The sequence below is a fragment of the Leiobunum rupestre genome, chromosome 10, assembly GCF_980474605.1.
Source record: "Leiobunum rupestre chromosome 10, qqLeiRupe1.1.hap1, whole genome shotgun sequence".
In the NCBI taxonomy this organism is placed as follows: domain Eukaryota; kingdom Metazoa; phylum Arthropoda; class Arachnida; order Opiliones; family Sclerosomatidae; genus Leiobunum; species Leiobunum rupestre.
The window spans coordinates 9960292-9987011 of NC_143393.1; the positions used below are offsets into that span (position 1 = coordinate 9960292).

Genomic DNA, 26720 nt, shown 5'->3' on the forward strand with positions numbered 1-26720 from the left:
AACGTTAAAATTTGCTAACTTTCTTGTTCGTGACCCCTTGTCAAGCACTAAATCAGTCGTGTTATTTTAAATATTGTTATCATTTTGACCATGGACATAAAATTCAATTTATATAATGCCATATTTGTATTTGAGGAAAAGTTTAGTTTCTTTTTACCTCTCCGAGGGGTTTTACAATCACCGTGTCTGTCTGTGGGTGTGTGGGTGTGTGTGGGTCTGTCTGTCTGGGCTGCGTACGCATTTTCGGGGAAAAGCTTTTTCCAAAACAGCCCTCTTTTCGTCATTGGGTGTAGTATATATTTTTTAAATTTGCGTTAGTATCGGGCGGGATTTGAACCCAAACCCTCCTGCACAACAGGTGAGTGTTCTACCAACTTGTTGTTAAATAGGATAATTTTATGCCATATTTGTATTTGAGGAAAAGTTTAGTTAGGATACAACTGACCACAATGTAGTTGACAAAAAATATATTAAATAATACGGTTTAGGAATTTATCAGCATATATCCATTTACATTTATATAGTGCTTTTAAAGGGGAACGGTCAAGCTGAAATCAGTTAGATAGCCCTATAGCCCATTAAAAACTAAAATTTATGGCGAAAACCGCATAAAAAAATATTGAGTGATTAATTTTTAATAAAATAAAGAAATTTCGGGAAATCGAAAAGCGCGCGTCCGCCGCGACACCCGGTGAGAAGTCGGTGAGACAGAAAAACAACGTAAAAGCGCGCGCTGCTGAAGACGCAAAAAATTTGTTTCGCACGCGCGGCGCGTTCCAGTTATACGACAACTAAGCCTAAATTGCGCGATTTTTAAAAGTTAGGATAGTTCGCAAATCGCTCATACGGGGTTAGGGGCGCTGACGGCAGCCCCTAAGATGGCGGCGAAAATTCAAACCCAAACACCTGGCGTTATTTTTCGTTTCAACTTTTTGGGCCAAAAGCTATTTTTTCATGACAAAAAAAGGTACGTGTTAATATATTGAACGTCTTGTTAATCTTTTGATACGGAAATAAGGCCATATTTGGAAAAGCTTGGCCGTTCCCCTTTAAATACGCTTACGTACAAATAATGAGTAATAATTGAAGTCTACAGTAGTAATAACTCGGGTACTCTCTCAATGGTTTGAGACACCGACCAATGTTTCAATCGCGTTATAAAATAAATCTCATTTTATCGGGACAAGTTATATCCAACTCAATTCATCGGAGGGTCTTTTCCTCCACCTGTAAGCCAAACTATACGCCGTGGGCTGTTTCCTCACACGACATAAAAAAAGTTATCAAAGTTTTACCCAGAAAAGAAACGCTATCAACATCTACACGCTCCACGGTGAAGTGGGAAAGAAATCTTAGAAAGAGAGGAAGAGAAAATACAAGCGTAACCCGAGACGGAGAAGGAAAAAATAATACTAGGGGGCCAAAGAGAGGGGCAGAGGGCGAAAGTTCTTGCGGCGAGAGAATGGATGGCGGAGAGAATTGTCTGTAAGAGAGAGACTCGCAATGAGAAGCGAGTGGATGATTCTAGCCGAGAAGACCCAGCTGTGTTTGAGCGGGCAACGCTATCCCAGCCGCCCACTCGCGCGCCCTGGCCCTGGCCATGGCGAGGGCCAGGCCCAATATTTGACAAGCTATGCATAGACTTCTAACGGCCCACTTCGCCCAGCTAAATCTGACCAGTGACATGTCATGTTGGAAGACATCGCTTCATTCGTACGGATGGGTTTAGATCTAACTGCAACTACGATTTATATTCTGGAAAATATTTTGTCTTCGTCAGTGGCGGATACAGAAAAAAAGGGAGGCGCTAAAAGACATCTTGAGCTATGGGTGTAATGACAAATCATCAAGTCACATGTAAAGTATAAGCGTCAAGGGGGGCGTGCCCCCCGTATGTATCCGCCACTGGACTTCGTAGTCCTACGCGTTGAAAAGTTGCACTAATCTCGGAGAAACGTGCGGTTCAAATTCATCCAAAGCAGAACCGGGGCAACTTATTGAAATTTTAAACAATTATATTTATAGTCCTACAACGATTACTAGCTACTCACACTTGTCAGTTTACTCTCAAATTATCTTCCTAAAAATTTCGTAAATATTTACTTGTAAAAGGTTCCATTTGACTTGAAAATAAAATATAGGCATTTCTGGCTGACTGCCTAATAATATCTCATCCAGCTAACTACCTCTATCAGGGGTGTCTGCGTGGGCGGATTTAGAGGTGGAAGAGTAGGGAGAGAGAGAGAGGGTATAAGGCTTTATCTCTCACTCCGTAGGTATTGCAAATCAATAGGCACCCTCGCCAATCGCTTCTTCTTTATAAGAATGGCATCCTGTAATAGCCGAGAGAACCCAGAGCCGCTTGGCTGAGTGAAAGGCGGCGGAGTATAGGCCCACCTACGCGGGTGGTGCCCTAGGAGGGGAAGGATGCGTCCAAAAAAGAGGGAGGGGGTCACTTTCGACCATGTGTGAAATTGGGATCCCGTCCCGAGGGTCCAGATAAACTCGGCCAGCGCGGTTGAAGGGGTATACGGGCTTGTTATACCACTCCAACCAGCGCCGCCTCCCTTCGCAATTCCCGCAAGTCCGTCTAACCTCCATAACAGATGCCTTATAACTTTGTTTGCGCGCCTTTTTGCATTTGATGCCTATTTATACGTTCGAGCTCTTTCCCCGTTCTGACTTCTCCGCGTGCGTACGTAGCCTTACAGACTGTACCGTTTCCCTCACTTCCGCGGAACCGTCAGTAGAGTAGACCTCGGATTCGGTAGCCAGATTACGCGTATTGGAAATGTATTGAGAGAAGAAATCGGACTTTGGAATGAATTTCGCTTTCATACTTTCGGGGTGGGCTCCCCGAACCATCGCGGACGCTGGACGTCTCAAAATCGAGCTTCATTTCCCTGTAGAATGAATTCCTTTACCTTTTTTTGGGAATTGGGGTTTCTCTTTGTGGGGGTACGGAAGTTGATAGAGAGGGAATCGTCTTTTGGTCCTTTTGTGCCGCGATCCCCTCAGGTACTCTAATCTCTAACCTGCCACCAGTTCTTTTGCCCATTTTGCATCGTATGGTATCGGGATTCGACCAGAATATTATATATATTATAACCTTTTCTCGTATAACTTTCTGTCGAAACAAAACGAAACTTTTAAACCCAGCACCGATTTTGTGGCATTTTTCATTAGCACATTGTAGAAAGTAGATTATTTTGTGTGTTTTTCAATCTATACGTTTATGGACTTTGAATGTGGCGAGATAATTTTAGATTTAATTGTGCGTATTCCAATTGTTCTATATTTATTTTACAGGTAAATTTCAGTCAGGCTACGTGTCGGATGGATTTGGTGAGTTTTGCCGTTGATTTTTCTCAATTAACTATTTTGTGGGAAACGTTTAGAAGTAGTTTAGAAATCACGTTAGAAATATAAAATTATTATTTTGCATTTGCACCATATTTTCGCGATATTTAGTTACAAGAACGAACAGGGCAATTTTATATAATTTAATTGTAAAATCAAGAGTTTTCTTAAGTTTTTTTTATCCCAAATATTTTACAAAATTTTAAGCAATATTTTCAAGTAGTTTTCTTGCGGTTATACATGGTGTTTCAAAAGGTTATGCAAAATTTTTGTAGGGGGGTGGGTTGATAAGTATGCCTGTACTTTCCCATTTTCCTACGATGAGTTAAAAGAGCGCAAGAGAGCTTCAAAGTGTGGCCTACTAGCCCCTGGAAGTAGGCTGCAGCAAGTGCAAAAGCAAGCAGCAGGGACTTTAAATACTGTTTAAGTTTACTTTTTTACGCTGGTTACCTCGATTTGTTTACAAAGTCCTTTTGTACCTATCACACGAACCCAAACCTTAATGTTCGCATTTCCCCGCTGCTTGGTTTTGCGCTTGTTGCAGCCTACTTCCAGGGGCTAGTAGGCCGCACTTTGAAGCTCTCTGGCATACTTTTCAACTCACCCTAAAATTTGCATAACCACTTGAAACACCCTGTGTATTTAAATACAACGTCATTGAGCAACGTAAACAAATCTGATTTAATGTAGATAATAACCAATTGCAACAAGTGTTCCCATTAAAAATTACGTTTGCCATTTCGGCTGTACAAACTTTGACAGTTTAATCTAAATTTACACCAAATATACTCCCTACATTGCTAAGCCTCGATCGTCATCCCAGTCGATTTAAATTCAAGAGCGTCTAGGGTCGAAGGATTTGCGTCTCTTTCGGTTTGTTTATGAATCGCGGAAAGGGACGCGCGCAGAGCCAGACGGGCCACTTTCCCCTCCTTGTTTATCCGTTGTCAGCCTCCTCTCTTCGGGGTCGCGCCTCACACTGCGAGATTGAATCAGGTTCAGGGATTTCTCCCTCCCTTAGTTTTTTATGCCTTCAGATCCGACGGATCAGTACCCCCCGCGAAAAAGGAGGGGGGAATGATTTCTCCATAACTCATCTCGAATAAAAGTCGCTTTTGCTCTTATCACAATATTTAGACTAGGCAAGTGAAACTTATTCATTTTCACACTCGTTGCTGTGTTTGTTACCGGGAATTGAATCTTACTTCTAGAAATGAAGTAATACTCTTAAATAGTCTACAGGGTGTTTCAAAAGGTTGTGCAAATAGTTTAAGGAGTTGTAGGGGTGAGTTGTGAAGTATGCGGAATATATACACGCCGATGAGTTGGATAAGTCGGATGACTGTGTATCTTTTCTACTGGGCTTGGGGACTGGATGTGCCGGATGGCAGGATGTTCTTGTTACCAAAAGGTTTCTTGGGCGTTGGGGGGGGGGGGGGGGGGGCTTACGGTTAAAAAGGGCAAATTGATCTCTTGACATTTCGGTTTGTGTTGATTGTACATAGTCAGTATATTGGTTGTATATATCATACTTTTATTTTTTTTATTTTTTTATTTAATTTCATTGTTTTATAATTGTTTTAAAGTACTATCGTACTTCGTTTTATGTTTATTAACCCGCGAAACCCGTAAATGGTTTCCTCCCTGTTATAATTTTAAGGGATTGGTATTTCAAAGGGAAAATAAATATTCATTCATTCATGCAGCAGGGAAATGCGAACATTAAGGTTTTGGTTCGGGTGATAGGTAAAAAAGTACTTGGTAAACAAATTGAGGTAACCAGCGTAAAATGTAAACTTAAACAGTATTTAAAGTCCCTGCTGCTTGTTTTTGTGCTTATTGCAGCCTACTTCCAGGGGCTAGTAGTCCACACTTTGAAGCTCTCTGGCGCTCTTTTCACTCATCGTAGAAAATGGGGCAAAACAGGCATACTTCTCAAATCACCCCCTACAACAGCGGTTCCCAATTTTTTTTTGTTATGGAACCCTAAATTATCCACCAAATTCTGGCGGAACCCCAACTCATTTTTTTACATATCTTAAAATACTCTTGACACAAACAAAGATGACCGCGCTGCGAATTCTCGGAACCCCTGTGACCCTTCCGCGGAACACCTTTTGGGAACCGCTGCCCTACAACTCCTTAAATGTTTTGCATAACCTTTTGAAACACCCTGTACACCAGTGGCGCACCCTTGGGGGGGGGGGGGGCAGGGAGCCCCCCAGGAAGAAGAAGAAAATAAGCATGACCGAAGCTTTTATAAAATGTTTTTTGCTTATCAATTCCTTAAAATGTTTTGGGACTTATCGGGCCCCCCAATGGTCTATACGTTTCCCCCTTTAGCAGTTCTCGAAATATTGACGGACAATATTTGGTCGTTGGTCTATTTCAATCACGTCCATCTTGTTTCTCTCAGTGGCCATTGGGGTCCCGCTTTATACCGTTAGATGGTACCGAAACTACCGGAAATAGGCGGTGGGGTTAAGGGTCCATCAGGAAGAGAGAGAAAAGCTGCGGGGTACGGTGGCTACGTCGGACTATAGCTGATGGGGTCCGGGGCGAAGCTGATAACCGAATTAGCCTCTTTGTTGGCCCAGTATTTCGTTAGGACGGGAAAAGATTCGGCTGCTAGGCCAGCGAATACAAAGACGGCGAGGAGCCCGGGCGGAAGTGGGCTGAAGGGTATTCTCCGTCTTAACGCGGTTAAACGCGCCCACCGAGTCAACAGTCTTGGGCCTTTTAATCGCGTTAAGGCCTCGAGAACAAATACACCTTCGCGGCAGACGATGACTTTCCCTTTCTGACTCGCTCCTATTTCTAAGAATTCTTCCACGTGACAGACGCTCTACTGACTATTCTCATCCTTTGTCGGTTACTCGTGATTGCCAGACCACGAAGAACGTTTGCTCTTAAATGCTCTAATAAATGTTGCTAAGTTATCAGCAATTGACAATTTTTAACTTCGTACGGAACATAATTTTATTTTTAAAAACATCGACTACACGTAGAAACAGTTCAACAATCACGAACTGATGGATAGGCTTAGTTTAATTAAGGTTAAGTTAAGTTTAGGTTAAGATTAAAGGGGAACGGTCAAGCTTAAACCAGTTAGATAGCCCTATAGCCCGTTAAAAACTAAAATTTATGGCGAAAACCGCATTTAAAAATATTAAGCGGTTAGTTTTTAATAAAATAAAGAAATTTCGGGAAATTGAAAAGCGCGCGTCCGCCGCGACACCTGGTGAGAAATTGGTGAAACAGAAAAACAACGTAGAAGCGCGTGCTGCTGAAGACGCGAAAGATTTGTTTTGCACGCGCGGCGCGTTCCAGTTATACGAGACCTAAGCCTAAATTGCGAGATTTTAAAAGTTAGGATTGTTCGCAAATCATTCACTAAGGTGCTGCTGGCGCTCGCGTTACACCTTAAGATGGCGGCGAAAATTCAAACCCAAATACTTGGCATTATTTTGCGTTTCAACTTTTTAGGCCAAAAACTATTTTTTCAAGACAAAATAAGGTATACGTGTAAGTATATTGAACGTCTTGTTAATCTGTTGATATGCAAAAAAGGCGATATTTGGAATAGCTTGGCCGTTCCCCTTTAAGTTAAATTATGTTTCTATATGAATACTAAGGCCTTTTGGTTGAAAATTTACTTAGGGTTTCTAGAGGATTGTTAACCAATGACAGATTGGGAAGATGTCACGGTACACACAATCCCCCCGATATATTAACTATATTTTAAATATAAAATTAAAATTTTAACAAATTTCCAATCGTCTTGTACGTTAACTTAATAAAGCCAAGGTGAATTTTATCGAAAATGAATTTTTAAAGTTACCTGGTTTTGGAAATAAGGTAGCGAAACGCGAACGAGTTCGATGGCGCCTGTATCAATTGACACAAAATTCAAATATGGCAATAGTGCGTACGCGGGTTGTGGGGTCCCCTCGAATTGGCCAGAAATCTCACTTAAAATTAAAATTTCTTAATGCGACCGAAAACGTAGTTCACAAATGATCAGTACTAACCAAAAATAAAATTTTCAACCAAGTCGGTCTTAAATTTAAAAAAAAGTATATAGATCTGTGAAGTTGATGACGCGTTTTCCGCCACGGAGTTGGAAAGTACGTAATTTACGTCATATCCGGTGAACGAAGTTTCATTGCAAAAAAATCCTCTATGGCATACTTATGTTTAAATGGGGATATTATATAGATAATAGTTATTTAATTTTTCTTTTAGGTTTTTGAAGATATTTCCTAACACATTTTAAAATGAATCAACGAATTATTCAAATTATTTTATATTTTTCAAAACGAAATCCATTTGTTTCAAAAACTACTTCAGAATAATACCCAAACCTATTAAGCAAAAACTAATCAAGCCTAAATTATCTCGTCTAGATAATCCATTACCTACACACGCCGTGTTAAAAAATATATAATGAAATAGTACTTTTTTTGCAACCCAAATATACTGCCTCGAAGCCTATTGAAACGCTTAAATTGAAATTAGAAGCTAATGTATTGACATTTTCTATAAAACCACATTTTGGTTTGGAACTGCAACTTTCCTTACAAAACGTTTCTATAGACATTTCTATGAAGCGGTTTTATAGAATGTTAGTAGATAAATTGTGGAAAAGGTCTTAAGAATATTTAGTAAAGATTTCAAAGATTGTCTTTAGCAAATGGGTTGATGATGTTTTTATAAATTCTATAGAATAGTTTCTATAAAAACCTTGAAATTTTTCGTAAAGACCAGTTTCTATAAACCTTTAGGGGATTATCTTGAAACTTCTTAAAGGTTATTTCTTAATTTCTAAAGTACTTTTTTCTTAATTTCTAAAGTACTCTTTTCTTAATTTCTAAAAAACTTTCTTCTTAATTTCTAAAGTACTTTTTTTTTAATTTCTCAAGTACTTTTTTCTTAATTTCTCAAGTACTTTTTTCTTAATTTCTCAAGTACTCTTTTCTTAATTTCTCAAGTACTTTTTTCTTAATTTCTCAAGTACTTTTTTCTTAATTTCTCAAGTACTTTTTTCTTAATTTCTAAAGTACTTTTTTCTTAACATATCTTTAAGAATTTAATGGAATTTCATTTCATTTCCAATTTAAACTAATACTTAGTAGAAATTTTATAACCACCTTTCTACCGGATTTTCTATAATGAAACCCCATTCACCCTCTATAGAGCTCTAAACGATTTCATAGAGGTTGGATAGAAAGTGTTTATACGGGATGTATTAAGCTGTAAGCTCAATTCTTAGACCTAATCTAACGCGAGAATGAAGGCAAAAGGTTGAATTACATGGTCGAATGTTCATAACCACCTTTGGCTTTCAATACACCAGTGTCTGTGAGATAAAAAGTATGTACAAAGACTCGTCGGTCTAGATCTTTTAATTATCTCTCGCTCGGCGGTAATTAAGCTCTTTTATCCTTTACCGCAAATGGCAGGAACCTCAAGTAGCTTTCGGTGTTGGCTGACCCTCAAAATCCCCGCTGGTTTTTCTCCCATCGCGCCCAGACTCTCCGGGATATCTTCGGGATGGACTGAGAGAGCTCGAGATGGCGAAGAAGCCAATCTCAAACACGAGATCGCGCGCGGAGAGGATGACCATGATGCGAAGGAGAGACTGATCGTCTGTCGGCGACTGAGCCGGATCACTTCTATTTCGGAAGGGGTGACTGCGCCTTCCCTCTGACCTTTGACGGCGCTGTTAGGTGATTCGGCAGCTCTTCAAAAGTTGCTTTTACTTTTCCGGTTCTCGTCGGTCCCACTCGAAACGCTCGTGCCTCTTTAAGCAATTGCCTAAAAGTTTCCTCTTTGATAAAAGGTATCCGTTTGAGTGGCGCTGCCTCCCTCATTAGTCACGGATAGACAGATCGAGAGCGGAATATCGATGACGGATGCCACCTTTGAGGGCTCCGTTTAAATATACTTACTTCGAGTAGTTTTATTGACTATTTCCCGAGTTTATTTCGTGGAGATTATCTCCGATAGCTGAATATTTGCCCCTTTTAAATATCGGTAATAATCGTATGAAGAATATAAATCTTGCGAAAGAATAAGCGTTTTGCAACGGAGTCAGCAGTTCTGTCAGGGGTGCGTCCAAATTCGAAGAAGGAATTCTTCTCTTGAGAAGAGTTCTTCGTGAAAATATTTCTCCCCGTGAGAGCTCGCTAAAAAGCGTTAAATGTAAAACGTTCTTCTAAAGATGGCGGTGAACGAGAATGCCTCGAATGTTGTAATCTAAGCCTTTGACATTAAATATTATTTATTATATATTATTATTTCACGACAATATATGAAGGAAGAAAACAACTTATTTATAATTTAAAAGGAAATATTTCATTAAAAATTAACTTAACATTCGGTTTTCTCTTAAATTCATTTTCGTCCACAAAACATCATACTGTTTATTTTCTTCCGCATCAAGTAAACTGATTAGAATATTAGCTGCCATTTTTATTTATAATTACCACTCCTTTTTGACCGAGTGAGAATGCTCGGAGCCATTCTCACTCTTCTCAAGATAACTCGCGAGAAGAGATTACGTCACTTCCTGTGAGAAGGACCGTCAAAATTTTGAGAAGTGGGAATTCTCACTATCAAGGGAAGAATTATTAGAATTTTGACCCTCCCCAGGCATTATGCAGTGTTGCCAGATCAAAAATCTTAAATTATCGTATCTTTAGGCAAATTATCGCACATTTCTTTTTAAATAAACAAAATGCCTATTATCATTATTAACTGAACTTAATATGTTTAAAACTGTATAAAAAAATGTTTGAAGATTTTTACATATAAACGTCAACTCCGTGAGTTTCACGAAGAGCAGCGGTTACAGCGGTAACAGCTAGGAGTAATAAACTTACACTCAGGACTACGCAGCACATCCGGCAGAAAATGTATATCATTCATTTTGAAGTACAAGTTATATAAATGAATAATAAAATTTAAATCGTTCGTAGCCTTTTCAAAAAACCTAAAAATTATATTACATTATCGTACGATGAGGCAGAATTATCGAAATAATGGTACGATATCGTACGCCAGGAAAATTATAGTACGCCCTAAGCATGTCGATGAAATTATCGCACTCTGCGATAATTATCGTACGTCTGGCAACGCGGGCATTATGGTTATTCACTTTTGACCAGGCTTGGAAATAAGCCGTGATGGGTCAAAGACCAGTTTATTAATTGCTCGGACCGGTTTTTTTTATTCAAGAGCTAGGGGTTAACTGGTCCAGTGTCCAGTTTATTAATTCAAAATTATCTACCGTATTATTAACCAACTGGTCTACGTGTCCACTTAATTAATTCAAGAGTTGGGAGTCACTGGCCAAATAGACCAGTTTAGAAATAAACCTTATTTCCAAGCCTGCTTTTGACGGCCGAACTTGCGTGTCCAGCTGTGTCCTATGAAAATATTAGGCTTAGGTTTCAATTATAAGTCACAACCCAAGCAAGATAAATTTTGATAAAATATATTAATTTTTACAGATATTTTAATTTAAATCACAACAATTAAGCAAGATAAATTTAAAAATATATAAGATGTGAAAAATATATACCTTATTTCAAACAGATGATCCATAATTTCACTTCTTTGCGATGCAGCTACTGCAGCAGCCGACAGCCCGACAATGATAAATAACAGGCTGAGAAATAAGGAATTTTTTTAAACTGGACCTGTGGCCAGTAGAGCCTAGGTAGTTTAATTAAAAAACTGGCCACTGGCCACTTACCATTTTTAACCTTCAAAATCAGGCTTTCATAATTTATGGTCAAATTATCTATTCTTGACAATATGTGCTAGAAGCAAAGACCAAACAATTTTAGGGGTTAATGAACTAAAATCTTGAAGGGAAAAAACAAATTAAGTGGTCAACAGAGCCACAAACACCCCAAGCATTTAATTTTTAAACTGGACCAGCTAATTTTTAAACTGGTGATTGGCCTGTGATAGTGCCTTATTTATCACACTGATAAATAAAACCTTGCTCTAACAGGGCTACCAGCCACTCTTCCAAAGCGACTACCCATAATGGCTTGCTCGCGTCTGGCTTCTATGAAAGTCGTCAATTATCCTTCTAATCCATTAAAGGCAAACCTGGAATGGCTAATGATTCCCTTTGAAACGGGCGTGGTTTAAAGCCAAGATTTTCACTCTCGACAGCGACCAGATAATGAATCTTACATTTGAATTTTGAAATAGTTACTGTAGTTTAATCAACGCGCGTTACTCCAGGCGCATTCGCAACACGGTGTCAAAGAATCTTAAGACTTTCCAAGTATAATCTCTTAGTTAATCTTAAACCTATCGATCTGCTCCACCTACAAACTAACATCAACAACCCATACTAGAGCTCTGGCCCGAGGGGCTGATCACCCCGCGTAATCGGTGTACAAAGCCGTACCTTTGACTGTACTAATGGGATTACGCGTAATCTTTGAAGTCCCTGCCTTTTTCAATGCTAATCTAAGCGTAATCCGGTGTACAGACTTTCTAAGAGTGGTTAGCCCCTCGCTCTGGCCAGTACAAAGTAAGTACGACTGTCGCGATTCATAATCCTAACAAAACATAAATTAATTCTTATTTCCAGAGTAAATATATTGTAAGACAGGAATCCATACCTCTACTTGGAATGCTTATCGCGGCAGATTTTCGTCTCGAAGTGGCTGACGGTTTTTTTTGACGTCACTATGTTAACTTAAAAAAACAACAACGTGAGAGGGGAGCGGGCGCAGCGGGGATTTTTTATTCTGTCGTAGGCGGGGCCAAAGCCGTCGGAGTTTGAATAAGAAATTATACGATTGTTTATATTTATCCATAACCGAGAATTATTCAGAAATATTCGAAAAAAATTATTAATTTTGCATATTAAATCGTTGTTCATTCGTATAATTTATTCGTATAAAACAAATAATACTAATTTTAATGATTAATTGACATTTTTGCGGTTAATTTATTTGTTCCGCCGACCTCTAATCTTACCATACGCGATACGGCTGGATAAGCATTCCAAGTAGAGGTATGGATTACTGTCTAAAATAATATATGGTATGAAATAAAACCCTAAACCTTTTTCCAATTCAATAACCCATACCCGAATTATTACCAACGCCAAAAATTTAAATACGCTTATCGGGAATCCTAATCCTTACAACCCATAAACTGCCTAATGAAACGAATACGATCTAGATTCGGTATTTTTTAGGCGTTTTTCTGCCCTAGATAAATAGAAAAATAGTAAAAATGGGGTGAGCGGTGTTAAATGGGAATCGTGTAGGAGAGAGTGGGGTGGCGTGGGTGGCCCATACCAATCATCTCCCCACCCCAACTTCCATATCTATAAACATGACACTATATCTAGAGTTTGTACGCGATTCAGTCGGAGGGTGAAGAGTGCGGGGGAGACTCTATTTTTCTTCCAAACTCTCCCTTCGTTTGTAACACCCGTACCGTATCCCGGTGGTGGGAACGCCGTCAGCCGTTGGCAGCCCACCCCTTCTCAGGGCCCCACCGACCCTCCACCAGCGGCACCCTTCCGTAATTAAGCCCAGGCGCGGACCCACATTTTGGGGGGACGTTGCCGTTGGTACTACTTTATTCGAGGACAGCGTTACTGGTTAGTACCGTTAAAGGCGGGGATTGGGTAAGAGCCGCGTGGCGTTTAGTGTAGCTGTATGGTCGCCTGAGCTCGGTGTGTCTGGCAGAAAGAGGGAACTTGCTAGGAGTATTTTTTTTTCTTTTCACGGTTTTTTTGCTTGGCCGTAGTTTTGGGCCACTACTATCAACTTTTTCTTCTTTCTGTTACTTTTGTAATATCTGTGTTCGCACCTAATTAACGGGAAAATTACTGGATGAAAACCACAATGATTAATTGTGCCGAGAGTAGGAAAGTCAATTTTTAATTTTATTTCTTTATTTAATATTAGTTCGACACTTTATTTGAGTGCTTTACGCAACTTTGTTGGTGAGCTCTGTTGCATTTTCGTTAACATTCTCCACGAAAAGGTGTTGAGATTTCACGAGTTTAAGAAACACAGATCATTTGAATTTCAAGTAGTACCTCGTGATAGCAGATCCGACCAATCATAATTGGGTGTTTTCCCCGCCCTATTCTAGTAGACTGGCGACGGAAAATAGTAATATTTCTACGATTCTGTGTGAAAATTACTCGAAATTATCAAACAAACACCCCTATTACAACAAAATATGTCAATTGTCATAAATAAAGGTTGCCAAGATTACTATTTTAATTTAGTTTTATTCAATAAAAAGGATGTGTATGAAAGGTGTTCGATTTAAATATTTGTAATTAAGCCTCGGTCATAAAAATACAAAGCGTTTGTGTGACCAACACATTGGGAGATTTTATTTGTGTTCGACAATTATTTTTCTAATGAATATTCCTTTATTTAAAAAAGAAGAATTTATTGTAAATAATTATTATGGTGGCGGAGTGGTTAACAGCTTGTGGCACTGGGTGAAAACTCGGAACAACTCCTTCGGCGTTGAGTTTGCAGGTCCTCTCCCCACTGATTAAAGGGCTTTTCCCTCGAGTTGGCTCACGTGGTATGAAGGGCTTGCCACCACCCTCCTACGCGTTGTAACCCGGCCACCTTAATTTAGGGCATTTAAAGTCTCGATGACTTGGGCCAAAGGTGGGTATTAGCCAAGCTGATTATTATTATAAATTAGCATTGACAAATTCAATCATTGCTTTAATTTGAAAATTTTTGATCTAGAGGCAAATTTATTGCTAAAATTAATTAAATACTATGAACATACGAGAGTAATACTTTACATTTTATAAGCATATTTTTGTAGCTCATTAATATTCACGAAACGTTTTCATCCGACGTTTTCACAACTGGCAGTCCGTTTTACTAATCACGTCCAATCATTGACGCGATACGTCAATCTCGCGAAATGAACGTAAAAGTAATCTATCTCCCGTCGCTCGACGGAACAAACACATCAACACGGCGATATGAAAGCAATTGGTAATCAAAACCTAATTTGTTTGAGAACAAGACTTTTTCTAACCACCTTCACTAGAGGGCGTCGAACGCGTTTTTTCCTTCGAGCTATACTTAGGCGCTTTTTCCCGGACATTTCGTGTTCTAGTACGAAGGTGCGAAAGGCTGCAGCTTTCCCTTCTCTCTCCGCTCTCCCAGCGCCCGTGGCTCCCTCTACACGTTTCTTTTTCATTCTCTTTGTGAACTGGCGCACGTGCCCGTTTTCAGACTTGCACGTTACCCGTCGTCTGCTCCTAAAGAACCGTGTAGAGATAATAAGCGACTTCGTTCCCTCGTTCGCTATTAAAAATGGCGCCCTACGTTGCTATTTGCACAATTCACTACCAAAAATTTATTTATTTGACTATGATGTGAGGCTTTTGAGCGTTGGCTCCAAACCTCCTTCCCCCTAACATAAAAACAAATAAACTGAAGCACTGATTTGGGTACGTTTGTTCGAATTTCATTCGTCCGAACGGTGGTACAAATGTCCGAATGATCATTTGTCCGAGTGCCGGAAAACAGGATCGTATGTCCGAAAACGTATTTAACTTGCCCGAAAAATTTATCACAACTTTTGTTGGTGATTTAGTCGTTCAATTTATGTTAACTTTACTGGCGTTTTTTCGAACATTAGGAATTGGTTGTTTTTTTTTTAAATATTGTTAATATAAGAAAATAGTAACATTAACGTGAACCAAACCTAACCTAACCTAACCTAAAATATCCACAACATTCAACGCAATTCCAACTTACTATATCGGCCAAAGGAAAAATGGACATAATAGGACAGCAATAAGAAATACTAATTTAGCGACAGAATTCGGACAAGTGATGCTACCGATTCGGACGAATGAAACAAACAAGTTGTCCAATTCGAACAATTGAAACATTTTTTATTTCGGCGGTTCGGACGAATGAAATTCGAACATTCGTTCCACCGTTCGGATGATTGAAATTCAAACAAATGTACCTACCCCGAAGCACTCACCTGTGAAGATTTTCCTCCCCCCCTCAGGTGCCGGGATAAAATGGTCTAAGAATAGTCATTCTCTTTAAGCATAAATATTTACATTCTCAGCTCAGCGATTACAAATTTTAGAAAACAGCGGTTTTTAATCAATGAACTCTGGTAGAGTTTTTAAGTTTTCAAGGCATACGTATGACCATATGTAACATAATTACTCATAAGTGTGCCAGAAAGAACTTTTCTCAATGACACCTTGTTGCAAGGATATGACGTAATTGACGTCACTTCCCAGACGATGACGGTTTTATCGTCATCAAAACTAGTTCTGGCGGGGAGGGAAGGGAAGGAAGTTAAAATCAGTTTTACACGACGTTAGTTCATATTTTCTTTGGTGGCTGTGAAACAAGGTCTCATTTAATTTTTCTAATACAGTGATGTTAAACAGAGGCACACTTATGAGTAATTATGCTACATATGGTATGACGTAGGGAACATTACAATTTCTAATTTTCAGAGAATCGCTATTTTGTTTGACCAAAACAACTTTCTTATTGAAGGTTTTCGTCTATCATCCACCGGTCACCAAATAAATTTTCTGAAAATTAGAAATTAGTTCCCTACGTCATACCATAAGTGTATAATATTTTACATAAGTGTGACACTTCCTATTCTTCACATGCAAAAGTTTTACTGAGAGCTATTCACAATTAAGTGTCTTTACTTACGGAATTATTCATGTTGTTTTATTTATTTTATTAGTTATATCTTAATTTTAAAACTAATCTAATCGCAACTTTTCCGTGACAAGCCTTCGGTAACCCTTATCGTTTCGTGTCACACTTATGATTTCTATTATGTTACTCGTGGTATTACCGACATTATTAGTATATAAAAAAAGCTAAACCAACGAAACAAAAGCAAAACTACTTCCAATCGTACTGCTCAAGCCACTTCTCTAATACAGACCGGAAAAGGTTCCTTTAATCAAATCACGGATTCAGGGGGGCCACGGTGCCCCTCTGACCTCCTCCGCCGCGCTCTCTTTAAAGGAGAAAATGATATAAAAGGGGTCTCCTTCTCCGAGGGGGGGTACGGTAGGTGGGAATGAAATGAAGGGGGTTTAACCCCTGGCCCTGATGCCAATTAGGAGAATATACACTGTGTTGACACACGAAGGGCAAACAGGCCTAAGGAAGGAAAGGTCATTAGTGCAGCGCGCCCCTCTGCGCCCCCTCCTCGGGCCGCCCTGCCCCCCACTACCCCCTCTCCTGGAAGCGCCTCTTTTCTTCAACGAGACTAAAAGGAAACTTATCACTTTTATTTTCCCAAAACGGTTTGGAACGGTTAACGCGACGTCATTAAGCCTTTGATTAATTCGAAGCTGTTTCGAGAATTGTACGCTAATTTTTAACTCGTTGGAATTTCGCGATTCGTTCGGCGCGCTGTTATTCAATAGGGACAAATGACCCGAAAGACTCTTATTCAATACTACGAAACTATTTATTTTATAGGTTTAACCAGAAGAATATTAAAGAATTTTTCTTTAAAAGGTTAGGTAAGGTTAGTATCCATCAATAGGCTGTAAAAATTTAAAATGGATTGCAGTCTCGAGGTATATTACAATACTTACATTTATACCATAAGTATCCTTTTGTTTTACTACAAATTTAGTAACCGAACCTTTTTTCAATACTCTCACCCAGCTCGTAAATGCGCTTAGTAGTTGAAAAGTATGCCTGTTTTTTTTTCCATTTTCCTACGATGAGTTAAAAAAGCGCCAGAGAGCTTCAAAGTGTGGCCTACTAGCCCCTGGAAGTAGGCTACAACAAGTGCAAAACCAAGCAGCAGGGATTTTAAATACTGTTTAAGTTTACTTTTTACGCTGGTTACATCGATTTGTTAACAAAGTCCTATTTTACCTACCACACGAACCCAAACCCTAATGTTCGCATTTCCCTGCTGCTTGGTTTTGCGCTTGCTGCAGCCTACTTCCAGGGGCTAGTATGCCACACTTTGAAGCTCTCTGGCGCTCTTTTAACTCATGGTAGTAAAATGGGGGAAAAACAGGCATACTTCTCAACTCTCCCCCACAACTCCTTAATATTTTTGCGTAACCTTTTGAAACACCCTGTAGGTACCGGGTACCTTGGTAACGGTATTTTCGCCTTGAGCATATTAAAAACCTTAGTGGGCTCTGTGATGAACTAAACTTTGATAGTGCATTAACTGTGAAAATGAGTTCGCGGATAATTTCTACCATTCAACTTTATAGGTGTTATATTACTTATGATTCCAAACCGTGAAAGCGTGCACCGCGTTACGGATCGAAATATATGCACCTAATGATATAAAATGTAAATATTACTCTGTGTAGGGTATTTACTTATTTATAAACTATATTTTAACGATATTTATAGTTTTAAAAAGTCAATTCGCAACTGAAAACTATCGCTACGCCCTCTTTGGTTCGCCATTAAAAACTAGATTATTAGTTTTTCCTCATGGTTATTCGTAAATTTTACTTAATAAATAATGATACTTCCAAAATAATATAATTTTTGCACCGTTCGCTTATATTTTGATAAGTTTATTTCAGAAAAAACGTTCTTAAGACTTTTTAATTTGTCTGTAGCAGACGCTAGGTCGTAGGCGCTACCTCGGAGAAGCTAGCACCGTTATGCCACCTATACACTCGTTTCGTTCCCGAATAAATTAGGTGTAAATTATTCATTTATTGCAAAAAGTAAATTTTTATTTCTTTCAATTTTTCATTTTTCAATTTAACTACTCTGTAAACTATTGGTACATTTGCTATTTTGGGGAAGTAATAACAATACACCACTTCAATAATTTGATGCTCCACCTACTATCAGGAAAGAGAAATGCTTATTATGTAATTTCTTTTTTCTGTCGGTTCTACGAAACTTAAATAGATGGAGCCACACCACAATACTGAGGGACGTTTTGTAGTAAATAGCTTCTGATTGGTTCCGGTTTATCCTGCTATAAAATGATGTAAATTTTAATGTTAATTTGTCCAATACGTAACCCAGATCAATAAAAGTCATTAGCCGTAGAATAATTCTTAGAAACAATGCATTTTTTTAAAGTTGAAATTCTGAAAACTTTGTTTTCGTTTGAGTCAGGTAAAATCTAGGTTTTGTTTAATTGGCAAGGTTTCTTGGAAAGCGAGATCTTTTACAAGTATCGTTGTCAAATTGGCATCCGGCTTGGGACACAAAAAAAAGAAGTGATTGAATGGATGGAAGGGTTCGGGGAGGTCTGACTGATGGGGGTCAAGTGAACTAGCCCCCGTGTCCAGCCGTAAAGAGGCGAGGCGAAGAGGAAACGTAGGGGCCCCTTTATCAAGCGGTCAAGAGGGAATTTAAGCGGAAGCGACGCCGGTGGAGCCCTCTGGCAGTGAACCCTGGCCTTATTCATCCCTTGTCATCCGCAGATGACGATTTCCCGCAAAAGAACAGTGAGGCGCGCGTATGGCGTTGCGGCAAAAACTGTTTTCAGGGGTACCGAGTTCTTTGATCCCCTCCGCGAGTCCTCGGGGAGTTTGGGCCCCGAATTCGCGGACATTCCATTGTCCGACGCTACGCTGCGAGTATCGGGGTTTACCGTCTCCATTACTTACAAAAATATCAGTTCAATCGATGGAAAAGACAATCCAAATTTGTATTATAAGCTAGCGCCACAAAACGACACTCTCTAACAATAGCCTTTGTTTTTCTTTTTAGCCAGAATCTAGTTTTTCCATTTTTACTTACGTTTTTTTGACTTTTGTCCAAATCGAGAAATTCAGCATTTTTCTTTGTTAAAATTAATTTTCTAAAATAATTAAGCCGCCCATTATCGTAACTAAATCAAATGGGCCCATTTTGCACACCCTCTTGGCCTAATACAAAACGTTACAATGTTACGTTACACAACCGCCCCGCCATAGAGTGTCCAAAATGAGGTCCTAAGCGTAAAATCGCACCTAACTAAATCAAAGTACACCTATTAATCTTAAAAAGACAGTTTAGACTACGACTTAGTCTTGGCAAGAATGTATTTATTTATATTTAGGAAGAATGATTATGTTGCGACAATCGCCGGGCACGTTGAACGCGGGGGGGGGGGGGGGAGACAAAACGTCACCGGCGTTTGATTTCCATCGCGTTAGGTAACGTAAATTTTAAGAAACCAATGAAATACTGGGACTATGCGTTTTATTTTAAGCGGAGGAGCGTACTGGGGGGACCAACGGGTGGATTGAGAGAAAGGCTAAAAACCGTCTCGACATAGACATTCTCCCTAGGTATAAATAAATACATTCTTGGTCTTGGGCGCGAGATTTTATTTAGAATTTAATTAAATATTAAATAAAATCTCGCGCATAAGACAAAATCGTAGTCTAAACTCTCTTTTTAAGATTAATTTTTCGCAAGTCGCTAACTGTGTATAATTACACCTATTAACATTTAAAGTAGAAACATTTAGGCGTTCAAAGTTTAAAATTAATAAAATTGGTATATAACTGTCAAATTTTCTCATCACCAAAACGATAAGATAGTTATAGTTTACTATATTCCGAAAGCTCAAGAAATCGAGTAAAAGTTTAGAAAGATGAATATTTAAAAGAATGGCTCTAGCAGACGGCGAAAAGAAAAGCAAGAAATATCGGTGCGGGTAACAGATGCGGAACAAAAAAAATACAAGACAAGGGGGTACTTCCTTTTGTTCCCATCTAAAACGTTATTTGAACGATTCCAAGCCAGGAGAAATAGCTCCGGTAACGCGTTAAGAATTCACTATTGTCGCCGGCTTTATTTCCCCCCGAAAGAAGCGGCCATCATTCAGCCATCAGTTCTTGTCGAGTTCCCTGAGGAAAGAGGATCGGAGGATCACGGCGCATGCTAATGCGGGTCAGTCGAGACGCGACTTTTGACCCCTGTCTTTCTGGAATATGTTAGCTCTTCTAAGGCGTCCGTCGGGATCGCCCGCTCTTGAGTAATCTCCTTTTGATAGACTTTAAAGGTGCCGGTACTCGGACGTGGCGAACTTGGCCAAAGGAACGGACAATGAAAAAGCCATTACTAAAAAAGGACTGCCGCGTAGCGTGGTTGCCCGATTTCAAAGGAGTTATTTCCAGCCCAATATTTTCCGTATTTTATTATACATTTTTTTGATCGCTTTTCGAATAATAAATTGAATCGTAATTATTAAGTGGGGTGGCGGAGTGGTTAGCACTTTTGAATCGCAGTGAGAGGAGCCGGGTTCGATAGTACGTGGCACCGGGTTAAAACTTAGAACCACTCCTTCCGCATTGAGTCAGAGATAATAAATACGTTATTACACGTATTTACTATCTCTGTTGGATTTTGCAAGTTATCTCCCCACTGATTAAAGGGGTTCTTTAGTTTACCCTTTCCATAAATAACTTGTCGAGGTTAACGGTAATAGTTGGCTCGCGTGGCATGAAGGGCTTGCCACCACCCTCCTATACCCATTGTAACACGGCCACCTGATTTATTGGCATTAAAAGTCGCTAGATGATTTGGGCCTAAATAGTGATAATTATTATTATTTTCCAAATTAAATTAACAAATTATGATTACGCTAGTAATATTTTAATAAACAACGCCAGGAATCCATACCTCTACTTGGAATGCTTATCCCGCCGTATCGCGTATGGTAAGATCACTCTGACGGCTGAAAAAATTCCCTTTGCGCGCGCTCCCCTCTCACGTGCTTGTTTGTTAAGTTATCATAGTGACGTCAAAAAAAACCATCAGCCACATCGAGACGGAAATCTGCCGCGATAAGCATTCCAAGTAGAGGTATGGATTCCTGACAGCTAGGAGCAACAAACACAACACCCCACACAAGGAGAACGCAACCCGTCCAAAGTCGTGGAATTTCTTGTGTTCGTTTTTCATTGGCTAGACGCTTTAGCGCCTGCTGCCGTCGGAAGGGGAAAATTTGGAAATTGTCTCAAGCCCCCCGCCCGTAAAACGTTCAGCGTAAAGGCTCGTGACGCTCGTCCAATGAAATTCGTACACAACCCTTCGTTAGCGTGTTTAAAGGCTAGCTGCGTTCTCCTTGTGTTTGTTGCTCCTAGCTGACAGTGCCAATAGACGCTAGTATAAACTCTTTTTATGTCTTATTCAATTTGTTAAAAAGTTCCACGCGCGTCTTGATATTTTAGCGTAAATGGGCTCGAGTGATTTCGCTCGTGCTCCCTGAAATAAAATAAAAAATACTTTTACGCTAAAATATTAAAGAGCGCGTGGAACATTTTAAAAAGTAGAACAAGACACGAAGAAATTATGCTAGCGCCTATTTTCTTACTTGACGGCTTTTAAAATTCATTTTGCGCGTGAAAATACCTCTACATGTTAAATTCAAAAAAGCACGCAAAGAAGGCTGTGTGCCCAAGACATGTAACTGTAGTGTCGCGCGCTAAAACGTCATTTCAAAATCTGTCAATAATAATTATAAATTTAAAGGCCTAGGATTTCTTCCGCCTGTTTTCCTTAAAGTTTTCTTCCCGCCGCGCAAATATCCTGGTGGTAGGCCAACCGCAGAACACGTTGGCCTACCACCAGCATATTTGCGCGGGGGGAAGTAAACTTAAAGGAAAACAGGCAGAAGAAATCCTAGGCCTTTTATAGTTCGTAACGTTTGATTTGTCCCGCCAAATTCCAATGGAGAAACCGCCCAATTGGGCTCTCTTGCAAAGGGACTGGCAAACCTGCGCGTTAAAATCACTTTGTCAAAAAGGGAAGGGACTTTCTGTCGCGAATTCTTCATTTGTTAACTCTGAACCATCCGACGGGAATGACACTGTCGCGAAAGACCAAAGGACGGTACTCCGGCCTGTTGGGATGATAGAGACAGTGAGAAAGAAAGCGATGCCAGGTCATATAGTAAAGTCTGGAGGATGGATGTTCTTCTGGACGAAGAGGAATGAAAGAGCGCCACTTGAATGATGGCTGCGAAGAATGATAAAAGAGAGATGGAGATCCCTGTCCTCCGCGGGATGGCGTTGAAATCCGAGCTCTTTTTTGATCCCGCGCGCTGCGGGGGATCTCGCTCTGCCGTTTTGCGGAACGAACCGTCTTTACCCCGTTTGAAAAATTGCTTCTTTTTCAAGTGTTTGCATTTCCAGTTCCTCTCCGGCGCTTCATTTAAATCGCGTTTGTAGTCCCTCTAGGAAAACTAAGGAAGTGAATTAAGAAAATAATATCTTTTTCATCGCGTGAGTGATGGTTCTTCAATTGCATTACCATTTTTACTACTGCTCAGATGATACAATTTATTTTATATCTTTTCTAATTCCTTCGAATAATTGAAAATATTAAAAGGCATTTAATCTTTAACCCAAAATGTTCCAAAATCATGGCTTTGAGAATTGTGGTTTGTTATTCTATAAATTAGTTGATATGTCGTTAGAGGTCTCAATTATTCTAATCTCAATTGTACTTTATTAGTAAGTTGAAAAATATGGAGCGTACATTATCATTAATTTTAAGAACATTAATTAAAAGAAAACAAGACAACGATTTTAAAAAGTGCACAAGAAAAATATCAGCTAGGCTAATACCCTTGGCCTAAGTCATCAAGCGACTTTTGAAGCCATTAATTCAGGTGACCGGGTTCAGAGCCGTACCTAGTCCAAATGGCGCCCTGGGCCAAAAACCAAAATGGCACCCCCAGAACCTTAAGTAGAAATTTTTAAATTTTCAATATCTAATTTAAATGAAAATCATCGATTTTGCGCCCCTAACATTTTGGCGCCCTGGGCCCCTGCCCCTTTCGCCCTACCCAAGGGACGGTTCTGACCGGGTTACAATGCGTAGGACCGTGGTGGTAAGCCCTGCATCAGGGGAAAGCGGTGCAATAACGCGACCGAAACTAGTCGGGTCTAAATTGTTACTTATATTTTTAATAAATATTTTTCTCGCCCACTTTTTCAAATAGTTAAATTATTGAAAACATTAATATTTACATAAACAAATCCCCAAACATATCCCCAAACATCAATTCTAATTGAACAGTATCAACTACTTAATACTTCTGGTAAAGTCCGTATCATCCCCATTACCGCGAAGCTATCCTTTCTCTAAATCGTCCCTAAGCGCTCTGCGGATAGATTTAAACCGCACCTTAAACACCACACCGGGAAAGGCAATCTTCACCCTGCCCCCAGCTACACCCTCAACGCCAGCTTTGATCGTAAATCTCGTAGGCCGAGTTCGTAATCGAGTCTGTCGGCTATTTTTTCGGTTGGGGCGCGCGCGGCGACTCGATCGCGAATTCTCAGCACGTGCTGGTTTAGCGCAACCTTCTCTAACGAGTCGTTAATGACTGCGGATCACGCTTCAGGAAGAAAAGTAACGGCAGCGCGCCCACCCCGCCTATGACGACGCTTACGTGTGAATGGGAGGGCATAGGCCCCCCTCCTCTTTGATTCGGATGTGCCGTTCCCTTCTCAGCCTTCGATATGAAGGCTTTTTTGCGGAATTCCTTCTTGCAATGACCATTTGAATTTAGCTTAACGAGCCTTAGCTGTAAGCAACAAGTGTCGTTCGACGCGGCTACACTCGTTTTTGGGGCGGGATATATTTATTTTTACGATTTTATGTACGTGCCAACAAAGAGGGGGCTGACGAAAGGGGTTGATATAACGAGATGTCGTAAATTAATTTGAAGGAAACCTGCCCGCTTTAGTACTTCAGCTTCTCGTTAATTATAACTTGTTGATATATCCTGGATATATTTATTCAGTCTAATTTATCTCAGATTTCTTTACGATACAAAACCGGTATTTTTAGTATTTCATTTTGTTAGTACCGGCTTTTTTAGTATTTTTGATTTAGTCAAAGCGGTCTGATTTATCTCAGATTCATTTACTAAACAAAACCTTTATTTTTAGTATTTCATTTAGTTAGTACCTGCTTCTTAGTATTTTGGATTTAGTCAAAGTAGTCAGATTTATCTCAGATTTATTTACTAAACAAAACCGGTATTTTTAGTATTTCATTTTGTTAGTACCTGCTTCTTAGTATTTTGGATTTAGTCAAAGCGGTCTGAATCTCAGATTTCTTTACGATACAAAACTGGTATTTTTAGTATTTAATTTAGTTAGTACCTGCTTTTTTAGTATTTTGAATCTAGTCAAAGTAGTCTGATTTATCTCAGATTCATTTACTAAACAAAACCTTTATTTTTAGTATTTCATTTAGTTAGTACCTGCTTCTTAGTATTTTGGATTTAGTCAAAGTAGTTTGATTTATCTCAGATTCATTTACTAAACAAAACCTTTATTTTTAGTATTTCATTTAGTTAGTACCTGCTTCTTAGTATTTTGGATTTAGTCAAAGTGGTCTAATTTATCTTAATTTCTTTACGATACAAAAACGGTATTTTTTGTAATATCTTCTTCCTAGTAAAAACCTTTTAATCTATTTGAGATTTGTTATGATACCAAACTGGTAGGAATAATAACAATAATAATATAATATTGATACACTATTAAAATTAATTAATTTAAATTAATTAATGAGCCAATATAATGTAAAAACTTGTGCCAGTTCTTATTTCATATTTGTTTCATCTCGACTTACATGATATTTGCTCTCAGATTATATAGTTAAGATTTTGAAATACCGTAATGATAAGGAACAAAAATTACACTTCAAAATGCAAAATTAATTTAGGATTTAATTGACTACAATGACGTAAGTGACTGTAAAAACGCCCATTTAAATTAAATTTTTCCATTCTAGAACCACTTTTCACACGCCTTTTTAAATTTTAAAATTATTTTAAAACATTATTTTTATTTAAATAATGATTTAGTTTAAAATAATTTAAGCTTAGTACGTATTAGATTTTGGTGAAATCAGAAGTAAATAATATATATCTTATGAGAAAAGTATCGATTTAACTATAATACTGATTTTATTCGCTTGAAATTGCATGTTCCATTTTCAGTGCTTTTCTCGTAAGAAATACATTGTACACTTTTGTTAATATATAGCCATAAGACTATCAAGGTTCCCGTAAGTTTGAATTGGATAAATCAAAAATTAGGATCTACGCTACCTGGCGGAGGAAAAGAGCAAATTATCACAATCACCTCTGCCATCTACGAAGCAGTTTCCACCAGCATGCATTGCGGGATTTGTGCATAAGTGTCAGTTTTTCACCACCAGGTGGATTCATGTAGCCAATTTGGCCAGTCATTAGCCTAACGTTAATATCCCATTCATTTCAAACTTAGGCGGTACTTGATAGTCTTATGATATAGCTTATGGGGTGCAAAATACTGTATATTGTGATTCGTAGCTAAGCCTTTGTGACTAACTGGTTGATTTAATGATTTCAGGGGTCGATGGTATAATGGGAATATCAGGAAGTGACAATTCAGGTAAATGACCAACGCTTCTATTTATATACAATAAGTGACACCACGTTGGCGCGTCAAACGCCACTCCGTAACGCGTATATCCCCTTAATGAGTCGCGTCCACCTTGATCCGTTACAAATGACCCCTCCGTGATGTATGGTCACCGCGGCCCGACATCGGAACTGATCGGCATCGGTCAAATGCTCGTTTGCGAATTGGGAGAAATTGTCGGACAGGTGAATCGTCTAGAACTAATTATATTCCAATTACTCATTTTACCATTAAATTCGCATTGAGACGGGGTCCTCTACGTCTGTCTCGGAACTATATCCGTAATGCTATTGTCATTTAGGCGTTAATCCCCCAATAATCAACGTAACTAATCGTGGTGGCGTGGATCGCATCGGTTTTTAGCCAAGTTCAAACATTGCCCAAATACGAGTCGATAGTTTTTGGCAAATTTCAATACTCCTTAATTGTATGTAAAGTAATTATGACTTCGTATCGGTGGTTTATCTAATTGGCAATTTGTTCTTAATCGCGCATTTATAGCTTTCACGCTGTTCGATTTGTTATTAATTATCTGGCAAGTTTCACTTGACGAGAGACTAACGCGACGGGGGCTCAAATTGTTACACTCCCAACGACCTTTCTCGAAGCCTACGATTCCAATGTAACCTATTGCCAAACTTGGTATGCCCGAAAAAACTGGTAATATATCAGGGAGTTAGATTGTTTAGAAAGTTAGCGATATATTAGGGAGTTAGAACATTGAAATCTTCAGTTAATTAACAGGGAGTTATATTATTGAAAAAGTCAGTGAATTAATACGAATTAGATTATTGAAAAAGTCAGTGAATTAATACGAATTAGATTATTGAAAAAGTCAGTGAATTAATACGAATTCGATTATTGAAAAAGTCAGGAGTTACAAGGAGTTAAGAAG

General features: G+C 39.1%; 1 protein-coding gene across 1 annotated transcript in view; it reads left to right on the forward strand.

Annotated features, from left to right (window-relative positions):
* onecut (homeobox protein onecut) overlaps positions 1 to 26720 on the forward strand; it is a 116313-nt gene that overhangs the window by 48166 nt on the left and 41427 nt on the right. The window contains exons 3-4 of the mRNA XM_090160066.1: positions 3310 to 3345; positions 25754 to 25795. Of these exons, the coding sequence (XP_090016192.1) occupies positions 3310 to 3345; positions 25754 to 25795 (78 nt within the window). The remainder of the gene's footprint in view (positions 1 to 3309; positions 3346 to 25753; positions 25796 to 26720) is intronic.